This window comes from Hyperolius riggenbachi, chromosome 3 (genome assembly GCF_040937935.1).
Source record: "Hyperolius riggenbachi isolate aHypRig1 chromosome 3, aHypRig1.pri, whole genome shotgun sequence".
In the NCBI taxonomy this organism is placed as follows: Eukaryota; Metazoa; Chordata; class Amphibia; order Anura; family Hyperoliidae; genus Hyperolius; species Hyperolius riggenbachi.
The window spans coordinates 379,519,071-379,540,588 of record NC_090648.1 but is presented as its reverse complement, the minus strand read 5'-3'; the positions used below and the strand labels follow the sequence as shown (position 1 = coordinate 379,540,588).

The following is a 21,518-nucleotide window of genomic DNA, read 5'->3' as shown; positions in this document are numbered from 1 at the left end:
TAACACATTGCATGTTGTGCATTATTCTGACTGAAAAAATACAAGTATGGCCCATTGAAATATAATTGCATGGTGTTGTGATGCACCACGACGCAACAGACGTAGTGTGTACAGAGCCTAAGGGTCCTTTTACACTAAGTCTGTTGCATTGTGTCACAACAGACAATATCATCGCTGTGGGGCTTCCACATCTAGTGCATTGCGGTGGGTTCCGACATGCTGTGCGAGGGATACTTTTATTGTACTGTATGTCTTACTGTTTGGTTGCGCTGCAACGCTACCAAGCAGTGCAGTTTTTAAGCTCTATTGATTGGCTCTGGGAGACACCGCAGGCACATACAGATTTTCAAAGGTTTCATGCTGAAATTGATTGCATATATGTGTGTAGAGGGATTCAAGTAGATAGATCGCTCTCTGATCAGATAATGATCGGAAAGGGATCTATCTGTTGGCCATATCGGCCAGTGCATTGCCAGCTATACACACTGTGAAAAAGCATCATTCGAGCGCTGTGAGGAGATTTGGGCGCAGCCGGTGCCACCATAGGCCGTAATAAGAATTACGGTGTTATCAGCGCACAGTGAGTAACTTCCGCGCCGTCAGAAGTCGGAGCTGAAGTTGCTTCTAAAACACGAATTCGCCTTCCAGCAATAGCTGGATGCCGAATTACATTATTCCCCACTATCCACGTGGACCTAGAGGGGGTGTGCAACAGCAGGATAAGCCATACCAGCTGTATCCTGCGCCCACTTCATATGTATGTCCTTAATTGCCTGGCTGTCCTGTTGATCTCTTTGGCTGCAGTAGTGTCTGAATCCTACACCTGAAACAAGAATGTGGCCAATATGGCCAGACTTTAATCAGAGCACCTGATGTTAATACTTGTTATGGGTCTGTTACTAAAAGTATTAAAAGACAGTGAGAGGACTATGGAGGCTGCCATATGTATTACCTGCTAAAAATACCAGTTGCAAGACAGCCCTGCTGACTTATTTGGCTGCAGTATTGTCTGAATTACACCGGAAACAAGCATGTGGCTAATGTTGTCAGATCTGACAATGTCAGAATCACCTGATCTGCTGCATGCTTGTTCAGGGTCTATGGCTAAAAGTATTATAGGCAGATGATGAGCAGGATAGCCAGGCAACTGGTATTGCTTAAAAGTAAATATGGCAGCATCCATATCCCTCTTGCTACAGTTGTCCTTAAAAGGTGCTCATTAAAGGTACAATCTCCCTAACGATCAACCATATGAACGATCTGATCAAGTAGCGTTAGTGGTACCAACAATGAACGATCAATATATCAATTGTTCAATCAATCGGTTCTTTTGGAATGATCTTGCTGATTGAATTGTATAATATTTTTGGTCTCTGTATGCCCGAACGTAGGTTAATCAAATTGGTCGATCGCTGGGGAGATTTGGTACGTTAATTAACTTATTTAGTTTGTATGCATTTTGCTGAATAGCGGAAAACACAAGTGGTTTGCATATAATGTAAGTCTACAGGTCTCACAAAATCACATTGGTGTGCGATTCCCAGTGAGATGTTACTTGCTTTGCTTGGCAAGTTCCTTCTTCCTGCATACAATGCCTTCTTATTGAGCCACAAGAACACATGTGCTTCGCTTGCATTTTTGTAAAAAAAAAATAAAAAATAAATAAATGTAATAATAATAATTGTCATCGTAACATCACATCAGTAAGACCTCCTTTCAACAAACTGTTGAGCTGTGTGCTCAGCAAGCAGTTACCAGGCAGCAGTAAGCAGTTATCAGGCAGGAACAAGCAGTAGCAGTTACCAGACAGGAACAAGCAGTTACCAGGCAGGAACAAGCAGTTACCAGGCAGCAATAAGCAGTTACCAGGCAGCAGTAAGCAGTTACCAGGCAGCAGTAAGCAGTTACCAGGCAGCAGTAAGCAGTTACCAGGCAGCAGTAAGCAGTTACCAGGCAGCAGTAAGCAGTTACCAGGCAGCAATAAGCAGTTACCAGGCAGCAGTAAGCAGTTACCAGGCAGCAGTAAGCAGTTACCAGGCAGCAATGAGAGTTTGAGAGGCATTTCACTGCCTGTAAACAGTTCGTGGAAAAGAGGCCTAACACACAGAGATGACCGGTCAATGGATGCAAATACTTACAAATTAATACAGGATTATGCACATTTAAATGCAAATATCTGCAGCTTGATAATGGAGCAATCTTATATGCCAAGGTAGAAATCATTTGGTTTATTTTCAAGTGGTAAAAATTTGAAAACAAAATTTGCATAATCCTGCTAAACATTACTAAACAAAATTTACTAAACATTATTTTATTGACCATACCTAGTAGCAGACCTATTCAGACTTCCAAGTACACAACCCCCTTAGCATCACCCACAAAGGTGGTCTGACACTGCAGGCTGGGAAAGGGAATTACAATACAGTCAGAGAGAGAGGAGGGATTCATCCTGCAGTCTGCTAGACAAGCTTAGAACAATGGCTGGGAATTATCACACTGATTATAGTAAAAGGACTCAGAACCCCTCTCTGCTCTAAAAGATGCACAACAGCATAATAACTTTTAAACAAAAATGTCTGTTACGGCTGATACAAATCCTAAAGTAAATCTGTACTGTTTCTACTTCCTGCTTCAGACATATTGTTGACAGCCTGTGCTTTCAAATGAGCTTATCTACCATCTCTGCCGTGGCAGTCATGTGACGCAGGGGATAATCGGATTGCAAGTTGTGATTAGACACAGATGAGGGGGAATTAGGCTAAATTCTTTAAATACACACAGGGTGCATTACTCTGTTTTCCTCCTGTCCTGTGCAAAGAGTTCAGGTCCATTTTAAAAGCTGTGTGATATGTTGCCCGTTTAGATCTCTCCACAAGATGGCAGTATTTTACCATCTACTGAACTATAGTGTTCAGTACTGTACTAAAGATGATCACATTTTTCCTATTCAATTCAATTATTTTGCTGTTTTTATGCAGCATACCTTGCATCACAAACTGCAATAAATATAAGCATCTCAAAGATAATCTCTATTCAGTACCTCGCAGTATGGCATAATTCACTGCAGCCAAATAGATCAGCAGGTGCAAAGTTCCAAGGCAGCAGTTATAGGTATCCTATAACCTGAGAGATTCGCCGTTGCCAGGCCTTGACCGGATTGCTCCCACGGTCTCCGATACAGCCCAAAGTAATTGAAGAGGCAGAACACCACTGGCTGCACAGATGCGTGTATTGTGAAACAGAAGCACTACATGGTACAGATAAAAATCCTTCATTAGGCATGTGATGAAGGATTTTTATCTGTAACATGTACTGCTTCTGTTTCACAATACACGCATCTGCAGCCAGTGGTGTGCTGCCTTTATAATTACTTTAGGCTAAATAGATCAGCAGGGCTGCCAGGCAACTGGTATTGTTTAAAAGGAAAGAAATATGGCAGCCTCCAAATTCTTCTCACTTCAGTTGCCCTAATTAGAATGATTTGAAAAACAATCAATCAGTAGAAATACCTTATTGGTCCTGAGATTGGCCAGCCTGATTCAAGCTTAGGCAGAATGGATGTAAGAACTCAGATGATTGTGGTGAGTAGAAAAAACATCTCAGATTGCTCAACACATTTCACCACATTGGGTTCTGCTCTTATCAACCAAGAACAGAAAGCGGAGGCTGCAATGTGCAGAGGTTCACCAATATTGGCCAAACGTATAATTGGTAAGAATTTGGTGACAATCCATGCAACCAGCTTTGTGTCAGCAGTCCAGGTTAGTGGTAGAATGGGAGATTAGTACCATGAATGTGGAGTTGGTAAATCTGCAGGAACTGCAAGTTGCAATCATGGAGCAGAACCTCAACTGATTTTTTTCCATCACCTTGTGGAATCCATGCTACTACAATTTGGGTCATTCCTGAGAGCAAAAGGAGTGCTAGCTAGGATTACTACATTGTTCCTAATAAAGTGCTCAGCTGATGATTATATTTGTCACCCCCTTCAAAAGCCAATAATTACACTTACCGGTAATTGGATTTCTGTGTAGCCTCCAGGACGGGTGAACCATGAGATGGCCCCCCCCCCTGCCAAGGGGACAGGAAGCACAAGATACAATTAAATAGCCACATCCTCCTGCCTAGCCTCAGTGCATGGACTATTAACCTTGACTCAGTAGGATACTTACCGTTAGATTTGGGTGGGTATGTGCACCCATTGTGGAGGCTACGCAGAAGTCCAATTACTGGTAAGTGTAAATATTGGCTTCTGCTTGCCTCCACGCTGGGTGAACCATGAGAGTTAGACTATTACCTCTCTCAGGACAGGACCACCGCAGACAATACTTTGCAACCATTTCCCCAAGTCTTGGCGACTTGGTAAATCCAAACCGTAGTGCTTTATGAAGTTGTCATAAGAGGACCATGTGGCAGCCTTACAAATTTGGAGTACTGAGGCAGAATTCCTTTCTGCCCAGGAAGAGGAGACATCCCCAGTGGAGTGTGCTTTGACATTTACAGGAGCTGGCTTACCTGCCATTTCATAAGCTTTGCTTATACATAACTTTAACCAGTTACTGAGAGTACTCTTGGATGCTCTTAAACCTTTACAAGCTCCCTGAATCTGAACAAATAAATTATCCTCCCTTCTCCATTCAGCAGTTTTATCTAAATAAAACAGAATAATTTTCCTGACATCCAGGGAACTAAACGTCTCTTCTTTGCGGTTTGAAGGATTCAGACAAACAGAAGGGATAAAGATTTCCTTTTCTCTGTGGAAATCTGTGACATTTGGAGAAAAACTTGGAGGTAACTTAAAAGTGATTCTATCCGGCTGGATAGTCATAAATGGTGGCTTTATGTTTAACCACTTGAGGACCACAGTGTTAAACCCCCCTAAAGACCAGACCCATTTTAACTAAATGGGCCACTGCAGCTTTAAGGCTAAGCTGCAGGGCCGCACAACACAGCACACCAACAGAGCTCTGTTGGTGGGGTCTGATGCCCCCCCCCCTCCCCCAATGTGGTGTTTTTTTTAAATAAATATTTGTTCTTTTTTTAACCACTTCAGGACGAGAGCAATTTTCACATATCAGCGCTGATCCCATTCATTCACCAATAACTTTACACCTAAATGATCTATATAAATTAGGATAAATTAGGCTTTTAGCGTGTAATTTTGTTAAGTAATTACCTTATTTTCTATGCATTTTAAAGGGAAAATAAGGTAAAAAATAGAAAAGAAACACGATTTCTCCATTTACATGCAGTATAGCTTTAAATTAAACAGTGCTAACTATGAGTTAAACCCACACATTTTATTTGCTTATCCATCCTGGTTATTACAACATTTACATTAGGTTCCTAGTACAATGTATGATGACATTGTTGTATTTGGAAATAAAGGTGTCTTGTTTGTTTTTTGTTTTCTCATTGTACACTGATTACAAGACCCTATTTGCAAAAATATTAGTAATATACCCTCATGGCATACATACAGTATTCAAAAAAACAAGTTCCGAAGGTAAAAATATATTTTTTCTTTTATATTCTGTAACAGTTTTAATTTTACAAGTGTTATTTTGGTACAGAATATGCAAAAATGTATTTGCTTTTGATTTTAGTTTGTGACTAAAAAGAATACACAAGACATGGGCCTCAACCTTAAAACTCTTAAACTTTATTCTACTACCTATAACGGTTAAAATGTTGCCACATGTCTCTTGTAGTTTTCCTACAACTTTCCCAAGTGTGATCAAAATTTTAAAATGTACCTTTTCTGTTTTGATTGTGTCCCTACCTATTTTTTTATGTGACGTGGATCCAAGTTTTAAGACATTCCAAAATGTATTCTACAACTTGTCACGGTTAAAATGATACCACATGTGCCACATTTAGTAACAAACTGATGGCGCACTCTCCACAACTACACTGGACGTATATATACACGTCGTGTTCTCAGAGTGGTTAAAAAATGTTTTCAATATTTTTGTTTGCTGTTCCCCCGCTCCCTCCCCCTGCCAGCCAATCAGTGTGATCAGCTATCATAGGCTTCAAGGGGAACTGAAGTAAGAGGTATACGGAGGCCGCCATATTTATTTCCTTTTAATCAATACCAGTTGCCTGGCAGCCCTGCTGGTCTATTTCTCTGCAGTAGTATCTGAATAACACCAGAAACAAGCATGCAGCTAGTCTTGTCAGATCTGACTTTAAAGGATACCACAACTGACATGTGGCATAATGAGATAGACATGGGTATGTACAGTGCCTAGCACACAAATAACTATGCTGTGTTCCTTTTTTTCTTTCTCTGCCTGAAAGAGGTAAATATCAGGTATGTAAGTGGCTGACTCAGTCCTGACTCAGACAGTAAGTGACTACAGTGTGACCTTCACTGATAAGAAATTCCAACTATAAAACACTTTCCTAGAAGAAAATGGCTTCTGAGAACAAGAAAGAGATAAAAAAGGGGGAAATTCTTATCAGTGAGGGTCACACTGTAGTCACTTCCTGTCTGAGTCAGGACTGAGTCAGCCACTTACATACCTGATATTTACCTCTTTCAGGCAGAGAAAGAAAAAAAGGAACACAGCATAGTTATTTGTGTGCTAGGCACTGTACATACCCATGTCTATCTCATTATGCCACATGTCAGTTGTGGTATCCTTTAAAGTCTGTAACACCTGATCTGCTGCAAGCTTGTTTAGGGGCTATGGCTAATAGTATTAGAGGCAGAAGATCAGCAGGGCTGCCAGGCAACTGGTATTGCTTAAAGAGACTCTGTAACAAATGTTTCAGCCTTAGTTCTTCTATTCTATAAGTTCCTATGCCTGTTCTAATCTGCTCTGGCTTACTGCAGTCTTTCCTAACTGCACTGTCTCTGTAATAAATCAATGTATCTTTCCTCTGTCCTGTTTGTCGGGCTAAGGCTTGATTGTGTGGAATGTGCAGGGCTGCTTGTAATTGGTAGAAGCGATACACACCCTCTGCAGGCCCCCTGCACATTCTGAATGACTCACACACTATGCTTAGCTGAGCCTATTAGAAGCTGGTTAGTTTGTTTGTAAACACTGCCTAAAACTGTTAATTACAAGCCAGGATTGCAGCAGAGAGTGGCAGAAACAGCACAGAGGGGCACAGGAGAAAATAATGAATAGAATGGTATGCTTTTTATTGTAAGAATATTAGAGTACAGATTCTCTTTAAAGGGGAACTGAAGTTAGAGGTATATGGAGGCTGACATATTTATTTCCTTTTAATCAATACCAGTTGCCTGGCAGTCCTGCTGGTCTATTTCTCTGCAGTGGTCGCTGAATAACACCAGAAACAAGCATGCAGCCAATCTTGTCAGATCTGACTTTAAAGTCTAAAACACCTGATTTGCTGCATGCTTGTTCAGGGGCTATGGCTAATAGTATTAGAGGCAGAGCATCAGCAGGGCTGCCAGGAAACTGGTATTGCTTAACCACTTAACATCTCAGTCTTTTTCAGCTTATGCATCCGAGCAATGTTCACCTCCCATTCATTAGCCTATAACTTTATCACTACTTATCACAATGAACTGATCTATATCTTGTTTTTTCCGCCACCAATTAGGCTTTCTTTGGGGGGTACATTTTGCTAAGAGCCACTTTACTGTAAATGCATTTTTACAGGAAGAATAAGAAAAAAAATGAAAAAATTCATTATTTGTCAGTTTTCGGCCATTATAGTTTTAAAATAATACATGCCTCCATAATTAAAACCCACGTATTGTTATTGCCCATTTGTCACGGTTATTTCACCATTTCAATTATGTCCCTATCACAATGTATGGCGACAATATTTTATTTGGAAATAAAAGAGCATTTTTTCCGTTTTGCATACATCACTATTTACAAGCTTATAAAAAAAAAATAGAGAGAAATATTTCATCTTTACATAGATATTTAAAAAGTTTAGACCCTTTGGTAAATATTTGTTTTTTTTTTATAGTAATGTTTTTTTTGTTTTTTTTTTATTAAACATTTTATGTGGGCATTTTTGGGAGGGTGGGATATAAAAGTGTTTTATTTGGGGAAATATTGGTGTATTGTAATGTTTTTGGGAATTTACTTGTAGTTTTACTTTTTGGCCACAAGATGGCAATCTCGATTTTTTTTACATGACGTCACTCTAAGCGTACAATGTACGCTTAGGGCCCTTTTCCACTAGCAATCGCTAGCGTTCACGCTGAACGCTAGCGATTGCTGAATCGCAATTAGCGGCGATTCCCCGACGTTCGCGGCCGCGATTTTGCTATGCACTACATAGCAAAATCGCGGCAAAAGTCGCTCCGCGGCGCGATCGCGATCAAGTAAAAAACGAATCGCGGTAGTGGAAATGACCTACCGCGATTCCTATGTTAAAAAGCAAACCGTAGCGATTGTAAAATCGCTAGCGGTTTGCGTTTTTGCGATTCAGCCAGCGCAAACGCGCTGGTGGAAAAGGGCCCTTAGAGAGACACAGCTTCAGAAAGAGCGAAGCTTCCGAGAGAAGCTGTCGCTTTTTCAGCGGGGGAGAGGAATCAATGATCGGGCTCCATAGCCCGATAAATTGATTCCGTGGCTACTGACTCCGCGGCCGGGAGTGCGCGTGCACGCGATCGGCCGCGGGAGCGCGCCTGTCCTCCTTGACGTTTTTATACGTCAAGGAGGACAAAGTGGTTAAAAGGAAATAAACATGGCAGCCTCCATATACCTCTCTCTTCAGTTCCCCTTTCAGTTCACTCCCCAGTGTATGGAGGGGACAGCTGTGTCACACTGATCGTAGCGCTGTACTATAGGTAAAGACGGCGGTTTTGCCCGTCATACAGTCTCCCGAGCGGCAATCACCGCTCGGAGACTGAAGGCGGGGCAGAGCTCCGCCCCTCCTCGAGCACGAGATGCGCGTGCAGCCTGCGCGCGATCTCCTGCAGTAGCCAGCTCCAGGACCTAATGCCAATTGGCGTTAAGCGGTCCTGGGGCTGCTGCCGCTTTCACGCCCATTGGTGTGACGTGGTCGTTAGGTAGTTAAGGCTTGTATTTCCCCAATACGCCTGGCTGTAGCCACTGCTACAAGCAAACTTGTCTTTAGCGTTAAGTCCTTAATGGAAATGTGATCCATAGGCTTAAAGGGGAATGCGATAAGAGAATTTAGGACTAAATTCAAGTCCCAAGGCGGAACAGTTGGTTTCTTCAACACTATTTTCCTTTTAACCGCCTTGATAAATCTTTTAAAGTAGATCCGAGATGAACTGTTACTCATTGCATAATTGTGTTCCTTTCCTATTGTTTATAGGGCATTCCTCAAGCCAAATACTTTTTTGTTTTAATACTCCCTACTCCCCATAATTCCCTATAAACTAAACAAGCCTCACCCACAGCTTTTCAGAGAGCCTTGGCATTTTCAGATAGTAGCAAGGGCTCATGGGAGCTCAGTCTGGGCAGGAGGAGGGGGAGGTATTACTAGCCAGAGATTTCAGGCAAAGAGGAGGAGGGGGGATTAGATTTTTTTCACAGGCTGAGTGCTGAAGATGCAGCTAAGCTTGCCTGTGTGTAATGTTTACAAACAACATGGCTGCTGTCATTGTATCACAGGAAGAAATAATCATATTCTGTTGAAGCTGTTTGGAGCTAGATTTGCTGTGTAAACTATCTAAACTTTAGATAAGATAATAGACAAGTTACTTGTTATAGTTAGTTTTTCATCTCGGATCCGCTTTAATCAAAGAATTTGAAGTAAAAAGGGAAATCAAAGTATGCACCCAGGGCTGCTAACTGTACCTTAAAGAGAACCCGAGCTGGGTTTGAACATTGTGATCTGCATAGTGAGGCTGAATCTGCCTATACAGCCCAGCCTCTGTTGGTATTCCAAAGGTCCCCCTGCACTCTGCAATCCCTGATAAATCACAGCCGTGCTGTCGACACACAGCGTGTCGCAGCGGCTGTGTTTTTCTCTATAGTGTCAGGCTGCTGCTCTCCCCACCTCTTGCAGAACTCCGGTCCCCGCCTGCCTCCCTTCCCTCCTCGCTGATTAGAGGGAAGGGAGGGGGGGCAGGGACCGGAGCTCTGCAGGAGGCGGGGGAGCAGCCGAGACTGACACTACAGATGTAAACACAGCCACACAGCGCGGCTGTGATCTATGTCTGATTTCAGAGTGCAGGGGGACATTAGGGGGTTTTGGAATACCAACAGAGGCTGGGTTGTATAGGCAGATCCAGCCTCTGTATTCAGATCACATTCTTCAAACCCAGCTCGGGTTCTCTTTAAGGGTGTTCAATTTTAGACCCATATCCATCCCTTTCTGCAGGAAATCTAGAATATTTGGGATGGAAAACTTTACAAGATTTTCTGGAGTGTCTTTGTTGAATTCACAAAACACTTTCCAAATCCTGAGATAGTGGAAGTGAGAGGTTTCCTTGCATGAAGCAAGGTAGAGACCACTTTCTCAGATTGGCCTTGATTCAATAGTAAGCGCCCTTCAAAAGCCACGCCTTCAGGTTCAGACTGGCCACTGAGGGATGGTATACTTGTCCCTGATACAGCAGATCTTCCCTGATCGGCAGGACCATGGGTTCCTCTACTGCTAGGGAGAGTAACAGAGGATACCAAGGCCTTCTTGGCCAGTCTGGGGCAAGAAGAATTATTTTGGCCTGATCTTTGATCACTTTTTGTAGTACCCTCCCGATCATTAAGGGTGGGTGAACAAACGTTCTCTCCAGTCCTCAGTGAAGTATGAACGCATCTAGACAAATCGGAGAGCCTCTGGGATTGAAGGAGCATAATCTGGGAAGAAGTGCATTGTCCCAAGCAGCAAACAGGTCTATTGATGGAAGACCCCCACTTGCTGGAGATCATTAGAAAAACCTCTTTGTTTAGACACCAGTTGCTCTGATTTAGCTCCTGGCGGCTTAACCAATCCGCTAGAACATTGCCCTTTCCCTTGAGGTGAACTAACTTTAAGGAAAGAACTTTATCTCTGCAGATTTTCTGCTGAGCAGAGAACAGAGAGATTAGCAGAGGGCTGCGAGTCCCTCCTTGCTTGTTTATGTGAGTCACTGACGTCTGGTTGTCTGTGTGAACAATCACATTTTTGTTTACAAGCAGATTTTCCCATCTCTGTAGAGACTTCCAGATCGCCAAAAACTCTGTGATTGGATGAGGTGGTCTTTTCTATTGGAGACCACCTGCCTTGGATGCATTCTCGACCCAGATGAGCTCCCCATCCCCAGAGGCTCGCATCTGTCGTAATATTAACTGGATTTTGCGAGATCCAACTTACACCTTTTTGCAGGTTTTGACTGCAAGTCCACCAGTTCAGAGAATGAATCACTGGATCTAACAAATCGATCTTTTGATCTAGAAGGATCCTCCTGTCTGCCCGACCACTGACACAGTATTGTTAGTTGGAAGATTCTGTAGTTTACCTGAGCCAAGGCCACAGCTGGAATACATACTAAGAACTTGCCTAGGAGAAAACAGCTGGTCTTACTGTGACAGACTTTGCTCTCAGAAGTTCCTGAGTACAAGAGATCACTTGATCCACTTTCCTTTGTGGCAGACAGGAGATCTGGTTCACTGTGTCCAGTGACACCCCAAGAAATTATTTTCTCTGATCTGGTGTACTGCAAGGTTGGATTTCTTTAGATTCAAGATCCATCCCCAGGTCCTTCAGAACTGTCAGAACCATCTGAATATGCTCTTGGAGAGTATCCTTGGATTTTGCAGCTATCAGCAGATCGTCTAGGTATGGTACTAGAATGATCTTCTGCGTTCTCAGATGTGCTGCCACTGCTATCATGAAGTTTAAGATTCTGGGAGCACTTGAAATCCCAAAAGGGAGTGCCTTGAACTGCATGTGAAGGACCTGGGATCGAATGCAAACTGCTGCTCTCAGATATTTCCAGTGAGCCAGCAGAATGAGTACATGATAATATGCGTCCATAAGATCTATGATAGTTATGAAGTAATCCTTCCCCAGAAGCTGAATTGTGGAAGTAATTGATTCCATGCGAAACTTTTTGTGTTCAAAAACCGAAGACTTATAAACAGGCGAAACCCGCTGTTCAGCTTTGGAACCAGGAAAAGAGGAGTACAAACCCCTTCCTGGAATCTCTTCCACAGCCCCCTTCTGAAAAAGATTCTCCACAGCTTTTTCCATAGCAGACTGCTTCATTGGGGACTGCAAAAAACTTGTCACTCTAAACATTTTTGGAGGTTTCCTGTAAAATTGAATTCTGTACCTCTCCCTGATTGTCTTGCAAATGTATTTGCTTTTTGAATTTTTTTACCAAGCCGGGAAAAATGCTTTCAACCTGCCCCCCACCTGAACATAGTCATTGTTCAGTATTGGGTTGTTTTGGGGTATTTGAGGATTGTGGATTAACCACTTCCGGATACCGGGTGGTTTTGCTGATCGGTGCTGCGTGGGCTCTCCAGCCCGCAGCACCGATCAGCTAGCAGCCAGGCCGATCAGACTTCCCCCCTTTTTTCCCCACTAGGGGGATGTCCTGCTGGGGGGGTCTGATCGCCGCCGGCTGCTTGCGCTTGCGGGGGGGGCTCTCTTCAAAGCCCCCCTCCGCAGCGCTTCCTGGCCGCCTTCCCCTTCCCTCCCTCTACCTCCCCCTGTGAGCGGCGCAGGACGGAATTCCGTCCTGCGCCTGATGGGATAGGCTTCAGCCTATCAGGTGCCGGCGGTCCCCGGCCAATCAGAGGCCGGGGATCGCCGATCTCCGCCACGGCGCTGCTGCGCAGCAGCGCCGTACACATGTAAACACCGGGGAAGATCTTCCCCGTGTGTTTACATTTACCCTGCGAGCCACGATCGGCGGCTCGCAGGGTGTTCACGGAGACACCCTCCGTGAACTGACATGGAAAGCATGCAATCCACTTCAGGATTCAGGGGCGTAGTTAAGCGTACGCCGAATCCTGAAGTGGTTAAGGGCTCGTTTTCACTGTTGTGGTGCGGAATCGCCTGGATTCCACCGCAGAAGAAATCGCATGCGGCTGCGTTTCCGCATGCGGATTTAGCCGCGATTTCGCATGGCAAGGAGCCAGGCGAATTTAACCATGTCACTGCCTGAGTAAAGCTCCATAGCAAACCATGCGAAATCGGAGAAATCCGCATGACAAAGCCGCATGCGATTTCCCTATTAAATGCATTAGCGGTGATTCGCCCGCATTCCTCCCGCACGCGAAATCTGAAGGCTCTGCCGTGCAGATTTCTGCCGCACCGAAAAACGCTCCCGCCGCCGCACAAGTGGAAACTTGCCTCATCCACTTAAATTGACTATGCAAATCCGCATGCGGATTCGCTATAGTGGAAACGAGGCCTGAAGAGGAAGCCTTTGGTTTTAAGGCCTTTTTTTCTCCTGACAGATTTTATTCGGTTCTTTATTTCTATAATTTTTTTCTAGGACCCCGAAATCTCTTTCTGGGAGCCTGTTTTTTCTTTAAAGTATGAAAAGCCTTTTTCTTTTCAGCTGCCCTTTCTAGACCTTGCTCAAGGGCTGAACCAAACAACAGGTCTCCTTGAAACAGGAGGCCACAAAGTTTGACAGTTGCCATGTCACCTTCCCAATTCTTTAGCCATAAAAGTCGAACAGAATTGATCAAAGCTAGACTCCTAGAAGAAATTCTGACAGCCTCACTAGAAGCATCCGCATGGAACTTGGCGGATAATTTTAGGGTAGCAACTGGTAGGGAAATATTTTTAAGTGGAGCACAATCTTTCAAAGAGCCTGCATCTCCTGCAGCCACAGAATTAAACAACAAGCAGTGCAGGTGGCTGCTAAATTAGGAGATAATGAGGCAGAAATTCCCTCCCAGGCTTTTTTGAGCAGTCTCCATTTTCATATCTGAAATATCCTTTAATAATCCCGTATCCTCAAAGGGAATAGGTGAGTCTTTGGATAATTTTTGAAATGGCAGCATCAATTTTAGGGGATTTAGACCATTTGATTACCTCCTCCTCTTTAAAAGGATATCGCCTTTTAAAGGGAACCTTAACTGGTGGGAAAAAAAAAAATTCACTTACCTGGGGGCTTTCCCGACCCTCCTGCAGCCGTCCTGTGCCCGCGCCGGTCCTTCGGTGCCCTCCGGTCTCCCTCCGCGGGTAAGTTTCATTTTCGGACGACTGCCAGTCGTCCTCGGGCAAAGCGTCCTCTTCTTCCGCATTCCCCGTCGTAAAGAGCCATAAAGCGCGTCCGCATGACGCGTTCTGCGTCATGCGGACGCGCTTTACGGCTCTTTACGACGGGGAATGCGGAAGAAGACACTTTGCCCGAGAACGACTGGCAGTCCGAAAACGAAACTTAGCCGCGGAGGGAGACCGGAAGGCACCGAAGGACCGGCGCGGGCACAGGACGGCTGCAGGAGGCTCGGGAAAGCCCCCAGGTAAGTGAATTTTTTTTTCCCACCAGTTAAGGTTCCCTTTAAATGATTTTGAGAGAACAGCCCCTTATCTGGCTCTTTCCACTCACCAACAATTAAATCCACCATTGTTTTGTGCACTGGATAAACCACCTGTTTCTGAACAAGCTGTACTGAATACATATCATCCGGAATAGAAGCCGGTTTAGCGGTTTAGGCTCATCAATAGGCAGGGGCGGACTGGCCCGGGAGGACGGGGGGCGATCGCCCCCCCCCGGGCCGCCTCCTGTACTTTGCATCAGGGCCGATGCTTATGTTATAGAAGCAGCTCCCTCCCCCCGAACGCAGTGTTGCAACCGCCCGCTGTCTGGTGAGTTGGTCCCACAGCAGCACTTCAAGCTGCGGGACCTCGCTCCGGCTACAGATGCTGCTAGGCAACAGAGGTCCTGCCCCCTGCCAGCAGCGACAAACAGCCAGTGAGATGAGAGCAGCTCAAGCGCGTCATTTGAAGTGGCCGAGGCTGCTGGAGGATTCCAATCTTGCCTTGTGACAGGAAAGATGAAAACTTTCTCACTCATTCCCAGCCTCCTGCTTGAAGCTAGGACACTGATCACAAACAGAAACATCAGGTGCATACAGACCAGACAGATACTGGTTTTTGTAAGCGGACACATCCTTCCTATTTGTTTATTGTGCTTTGCAAAGGCCAGCTCTGATCACACTAGCCCTGCATTTCCCTGTCTCCTGTATACCTGTAACCCTTTCACTGCTGCCTGCTGGTGTTAGCTGATTTAGCTTTTTGCAGCACTGGTACTTTGTATCATGCATATTTATGTATTGTTGTACTTTGGCTGCACACTGATGTATTGTACTACCTCAATAGCACTAAGCACTTTACTTTTAAAGGACTTCCAAGGTAAAATATATAATCAGTTTTCTTACTCACCTGGGGCTTCTTACAGCCCTGAGCAGCTATCTAAGTCCATCGCCACAGCCCTGGTCCTTTGCTTTTTCCCTGCTGGCCTTCCACTGGCGGGTCAGTTCTTCTGCACCTGCCTGTGCATCCACGTCATCTGGCGCATAGTGCGCTTGCACATTAGTTGTGTACAAGTACAGTATATGCCAGATGATGTTGACGCACAAGAGCAGAAGAGCTGACCCCACTGGTGAAAGGCCAGCAGGGACAATGCAAAGGACCAGGGCTGTGGCGAGGGACTGAGACGGCTGCTCAGGGCTGGAAGAAGCCCCAGGTGAGTAAAAAAAAAATAGTATTTTTTACTTTGCGTCGGAAGTTCTTTAAAGGAAACCTTAAAGTGTACCTGTGTTGTGTATTTATACTTACCTGGGCCAGCCCCATGATGTGCTCCCTCGCTGTCCTCTCCGGTTGCTTTTTTGTCTTCTAATATTACACAACCCCACCCCCCAGTACTCTCGCCACTCACAGCCAGTCATGCGCTTCCGCACATGCCCTGCCACGCATGCACCAACGCTGCTCTCCTGTGCCCGGGAGTGCTCTGCGCCTGCACAGTATTACTCCCAGCTGTGGGAGCGGAATGGGGGGAGGGGGAAGAGGCGGTCATGCTGCACCTGTGCAGAAGAGTGCAGCCAGCCAGATTACCGTGGGGGACTACAAGACAACGGTGCGGGCAACCTCATGAGGCTGGAGGAAGCCCCATGTAGGTATAAATATACCACTTGTCAGGTTTACTTTAAAATAAACCTAATGTGGTCAGTGTAACTTACCTAGGGCTTCTTGTAGTCCTTCTGGTTCTGGTGATATCCATTCAGCAGCATAGGAAAACATGGGCATTACTTTGAAAATCAGTTTACTTTCAGTTATAACTGAGAACAACTGATTAGGTGGAAAAGGGGACTTAAAGAGAAACCGTAACCAAGAAGTGCACTTCATCCCAATCAGTAGCTGATACCTCCTTTCCCATGAGAAATCTTTTCCTTTTCACAAACGGATCATAAGAGGGCTCTGTATGGCTGATATTGTGCTGAAACCCCTCCCACAGGTACCTGTGAGGACCATAGTCCTGGCAGTTTCCTGTTTGTGAACCTTGTTGCATTGTGGGAAATAGCTGTTTGCAACTGCCAAAAAAGTAAGCAGCAGCTACTTCCACTGACATCACCTACCAGCAGTAAAAATGTCACCATGTAATACATGTCAGAATGTAAATCAGGGAGAGGAAAGATTTTACAATGGGCAAACACTGACTAAATCATTTATACATAATTATTGTAAACACAGGGGGGAACAAAAGTGACACGGGGACAAAAGAGATACAGGGGAACAGGTGACACAGCGGGACAACAGGCAGAAGGTTAACAGGTGACACAGGGGCACAAAAGAGACACAGATGTAACACAGAGGGGGACAAAAACGGCACAGGGGTAATAGGTGACTTAGAGGGGGACAGAAGAGGCACAGAAATGACAGTGTTCTAACTTAAGAACGAACCTACATTCCCTATCTCCTTCATTAACCGGGGTCTACCTGTATTTCACTAGCTTCTTTATTAGGCATGTCTTGCTAGTACTGAACATTTTTTTGCCATCAGAACTGCCTGAATATTTTATGGCATTCCTTAGAGTTTTTTGGTCCATACTGACATGATGGTGTCATGCAGTTGGCACCACCCACATACCATGGTCACGCCCATTTTGTCATTCGCCTCACTGTCATAGCCCCCCCCCCCAACTCCCCCCTCGGGCCTCTGGGTTGTGTTTTCCCCCCAGGCCAAAAGGTCCCAGTCCTCCCCTGTCAATAGGAATTCACTCTAACAACTCACTACACTGATCAGGTAGCAGTTTAAATTTTCCCCATTAGAGCGTCTGGGTGTCTCCTCTTCCAGAGCGGAAGAATCATCAACATGCTCTATTTCCTCTGAGGAGGAATCCACAACCCTTTGTGCCCCAAATACAGTAGTTAAAGTGATCTAAGCAGCTCCTGGCTTCAAATAGCTGAAAGGGCTGCCATGTTTCAGGAGTTCAGAACTCCTGCTGCTTTTACAATTATCCAGGCTAGGTGTGAAATTCTTCAAGTGTGTCTTATGTTTTCTGTTTGAAGTACAATGGGGAAGGCTCAGGGTTTGTTTGTGGTCAATTAAGTCTAATGAGGTGATTTCTTATCTGGCTTCCATCATCTGTAGCTCTGCGTCCGCAGTCTTTTCACGGACGCAAGAAGTGTGTATTTTAACCCTTAAATGTAAAAAAGATGAGGTAAAATGAAAGGTTTTTTTAATAAACCACATTTTTAGAATGCATTTTTAATTTCCTATAGAGCTGCACTGGGTGTTAAAAATGATGCTCGCTTCACTTTAAGTGTGTATCCAATATTGGTGGGACTACCTGAGGAGTGGTTGGTAAAGTAGGAGCTTCCTTTGCAGCCAAAAACCTCTCTGCTAATTGCTCCTGAAATTTAGATAACATATCATTAAACGTCATCCCTTTCATGTTTTACCACTTGCAGTACACAGGCATTGCACAGGGGTTTAGGATAGGAAGGAGCAAGCTTTTTCTGGCATATACCACATTCCCTTGTGGCTTTAAATGGCGTGGGGTTCTGAAACCGATAAGCAGAAAAAGAGCCCAAAAGCTTTAGCGTACAATCTGATAATAAAAGGCATTACCCCATAATACTGATTAAAAGACCGTACCTGGTCAGTAACAGCCTGAGTCAGTATCCCTGACCTGAGAGATATCCTCCATTGCAGATGGCAGAGGGAACACTGAATCCAGCACACTGCACTGCTGCGTCTATGCGATCAGGTAGACGTTTGCGGCGCTCCCACGAATCTCTATACAAATGTAATTATAATATTTTTCTGAACCACTGATACATCTTTAACTTTATTATAAGTTGCACTGTATGAATATAGCTGGAATCAATTTGTATTTCTTCATATTTTGCTTACATTTTGTATTTTACTTAATTTAAGGCATACTAGTGCAGCCACTAACATCAAATCTTGTCATTTCAGGAAAACATTATGTGTATCCAAGGTGAGGATGAGGTGGAATGAGGAAATGGTGACATGTTGGACTTGTGCGACTGTCAGGGAAGATACCGCCACGCCTTATGAGGCAAAGGGACAATGTGGGTGTAGAGGATCTTTTGATGAATAGAGCAGGACTCTTGCCTCAGACCTTGGGGCCATATACAGAGGAAGGTTTTCAGGCTGCTTATCTGTCATACTAGCAGAATGAGTGAAAATTACTTAATACTGTATAATGGTGTGAAACCATAAAATGGAGCATACAGTGATTTTTTTTTTTATTCGATTATAAAATGGTTTTAAAAATGTTTTGTAATCCTAAAAATAAATATGCCTGTCAAGGTGCTCAACGCTCAGCGATCATCTTAGAAGTGGCACTGAAACTTTGCCTGAAGTGAGGTTTGAACTCACAAAACACGTTGCCTAGTTCAAATACATTTTTTTTCCTGTTTCTAATGTTGGGCTCTGACACAGGAAAACTGGGTTCAAATCTTGGCTCTTCCTGTTCAGTAAGCCATAACCTATTCAGTGAGGAGTCATTGGGCTAGACTCCCTAAAACTGCCTACTGAGCTTGCCCTAGTGGCTGCAGCAGAAGTGCTTCAAAAAACAGGTCTTGATCCGAAGCTCAGGTTCAAAATAAGATACTTTAAAAGAACACATCCATGGAGCTAAAAAAAAAAAAAAAAAACCATGGCTTCCTCCAGCTGTCCTGTGCCCTCGCCACAGTTCTGCTCCCCGCAGTGGCCCAGGGTCCCCTCCGCCGCAAGGTGCCCACTGCGCCTGCACAAGCGGCTCTCAGAGTCGCACTGACATCTGGACTGTACTGCACAGGCGCAGTACAGCCTGGATAACATCTGTGCGACTCCTGGCGAGGTTGGCATGCACCAGAGGGTACCGGGAGCCACCAGATCTGTGGCAAGGTCACGGGATGGCTGCAAGGGGCTGGAGGAAGCCCAAGGTAATTAGATTTTTAATTTACCTGGGCCTTCCCTTTAAGGCTGTAAGAAATCTTTTAGAACAAAGAAGAAATGTTGAGTTTCAGACCACTTTAAGAGAGGGAAGCCTCAGGATTCTATTGAGGCTTCCCTCGCTACTCTGTTGTCCTGTCGCTAAGCACACCCCCACCGAAGATAAGCAACAAGGCATTGTCGCTAATCAGCGCAATAGCCAACTGAGTCTACCCACGCATGCGCAGTAAGCTGGAGCCGCAGGCTCTGTGAGGTAAAACAGACTCAGATATGGAAGCCTACACAGGGCTATTAACATTTGTGCTTAGGATTCAATACCCAACTAAACCCAAAATGGAATAAGGCAAATGTTCTAAGCAATCGTGTTGGTTAGTATACAGTAAAACTGTACTTCCTAAAGTTTACCATCACTGTGTATAATATAAATATAATTACAGTAGTAGGTTTCTTTTAGCAGCTCATGGTCTAATTGTTCACGGAAAATAGGAGAGCAATTCTGAGTCCTAATGAAGGCACATGAAGACACGATTTCTGCTTTTATGTAATGTATAGGATGAAATGCATCACTGTTCTTACTTGGAAAGTAACATGGTGGCACCAGACCTTGACAGACATGCCCACCAGCTGCTCCAGAGGGTTATGGCCCATACTCACGGGCAACTTTTTGGGCCTGTCGCCAGCACACGTGAGCGTGTGGGCGACAGCTCCTCGCCAGGTCCCTCCGCATACACACGCGGAAGAGGGACCAGCGGCGCGACGGAAGCTGTCGCCGATGTTCCTCCTCCTCCCCCCGCCGGAAGCTCCGTATTCCTCAATGGAGGTTGCTGTCGCTAGTCCGCGTACTCAGTTGAGCAGTCCAGTCACCTGGCGACATCAGTGACGAGCGACAGTTCGGGGTGCGCGCCCGTGCAACGGCGCATACTCATGGGCGACCTGTCGCCGCAACGACAATTGTAGCCCGTGAGTATGGGCCATTAGGATGAGCGCTCCACAAATCTGTCCCATTAAAAAGGTTTTCTGTCTATCGCTTTATGTCTATACACTGAAGCAAAATCATAGTTTTCTGGATATGTGTATTCAATTTGTAGTTTCATTGGGCTAGTTCACCATTCAGGACGGAATTAGTCACGACATGGTTTCACAAGCAGCAAACTTCCATCCCATAACAGCAAACATGATCTCTGACCTGACGTTAGCCGACATCAGCAGTCGCAAACCACCGTCTGCTGACATGTTTGTGGATGTAATCACCATGGCAAACAATATCCCTATTAGCCAGTTGACTACAGGTTGGAGATCACACTGGGGCATTGTGGGATGGAAGTCTGCTGCAGTGAATTCCATCCCAATTCACTATGTGAAAAGCAAACACGCCCACTGCTGGATTAATAAAATCAACACATTTTGTTTTAAGCTTTTGTTTTATTATAAAAATTAACTCTGTTACAATTCAGCTTACAGTAATAATGAAACTTTATACAAGGTCATTTAGATTTTGTTTTATTATACACAGCTTACAAAGTAAAGTCCATATTTTACAAAAAAAGAAATAATATAAAAAAGGACTATGAATGAGTGGCTCTGAGCTGACCAAATGTTGGCCAATAGCATAAAACAATAATACATCCTTGTGCAGGTCTGTTGTACCAGCAGCAGCAGGAGAGAGACAGGACAGAGCAGTGAAGCTGGGGACAGATGTAACAATCTTACAGGATCAGCACACTCCTATACAACTTTCACACGTACACACTCCGCATACGCTCCAATGAAGGTGTGCTACAGTCTATATGGCTGTTTCCCTGGTGGAGGGTGGCTTTTATGTACTCTGTCTGTAATACAAACTGAAGACAGGAAATGTTTGCACAGCGCCACCCTGTGGGCTGTGAATAAAGTTGAAGAGGAGAGCTACTGCATTGAGAACAGACTGGTATCTCTTAAAGTGGATCCAAGATAAACTTTTACTCATTGCATAATTGTGTTCCTTTCATATAGTTTTTAGGGCATTCCTCAAACCAAATACTTCTTTTGTTTTGTTTTAATACTCTAATTCCCTATAAACTAAACAAGCCCCGCCCACAGCTTTTCACAGTGCCTTGGCACTGTAGCAAGGGCTTATGAGAGCTCAGTCTGGGCAGGAGGTTGTTACTAGACAGATTTCAGAGGCAGAAGGGAGGAGAGGGGACAATTTACATATAGG

At 44.5% G+C, this 21,518-nt stretch overlaps 1 protein-coding gene across 12 annotated transcripts in view; it reads left to right on the top strand.

Annotated features, from left to right (window-relative positions):
* BCL2L14 (BCL2 like 14) overlaps positions 1-20,734 on the top strand; it is a 126,649-nt gene extending 105,915 nt beyond the window's left edge. For all 12 annotated transcript variants that reach the window (XM_068277330.1, XM_068277327.1, XM_068277332.1 and 9 more), the window contains one exon: positions 18,338-20,734. In XM_068277330.1, coding sequence (XP_068133431.1) covers positions 18,338-18,379 — 42 coding nt within the window. In that variant the 3' untranslated portion in view covers positions 18,380-20,734. The remainder of the gene's footprint in view (positions 1-18,337) is intronic.
* The last annotated feature ends 784 nt before the right edge of the window (positions 20,735-21,518 follow it).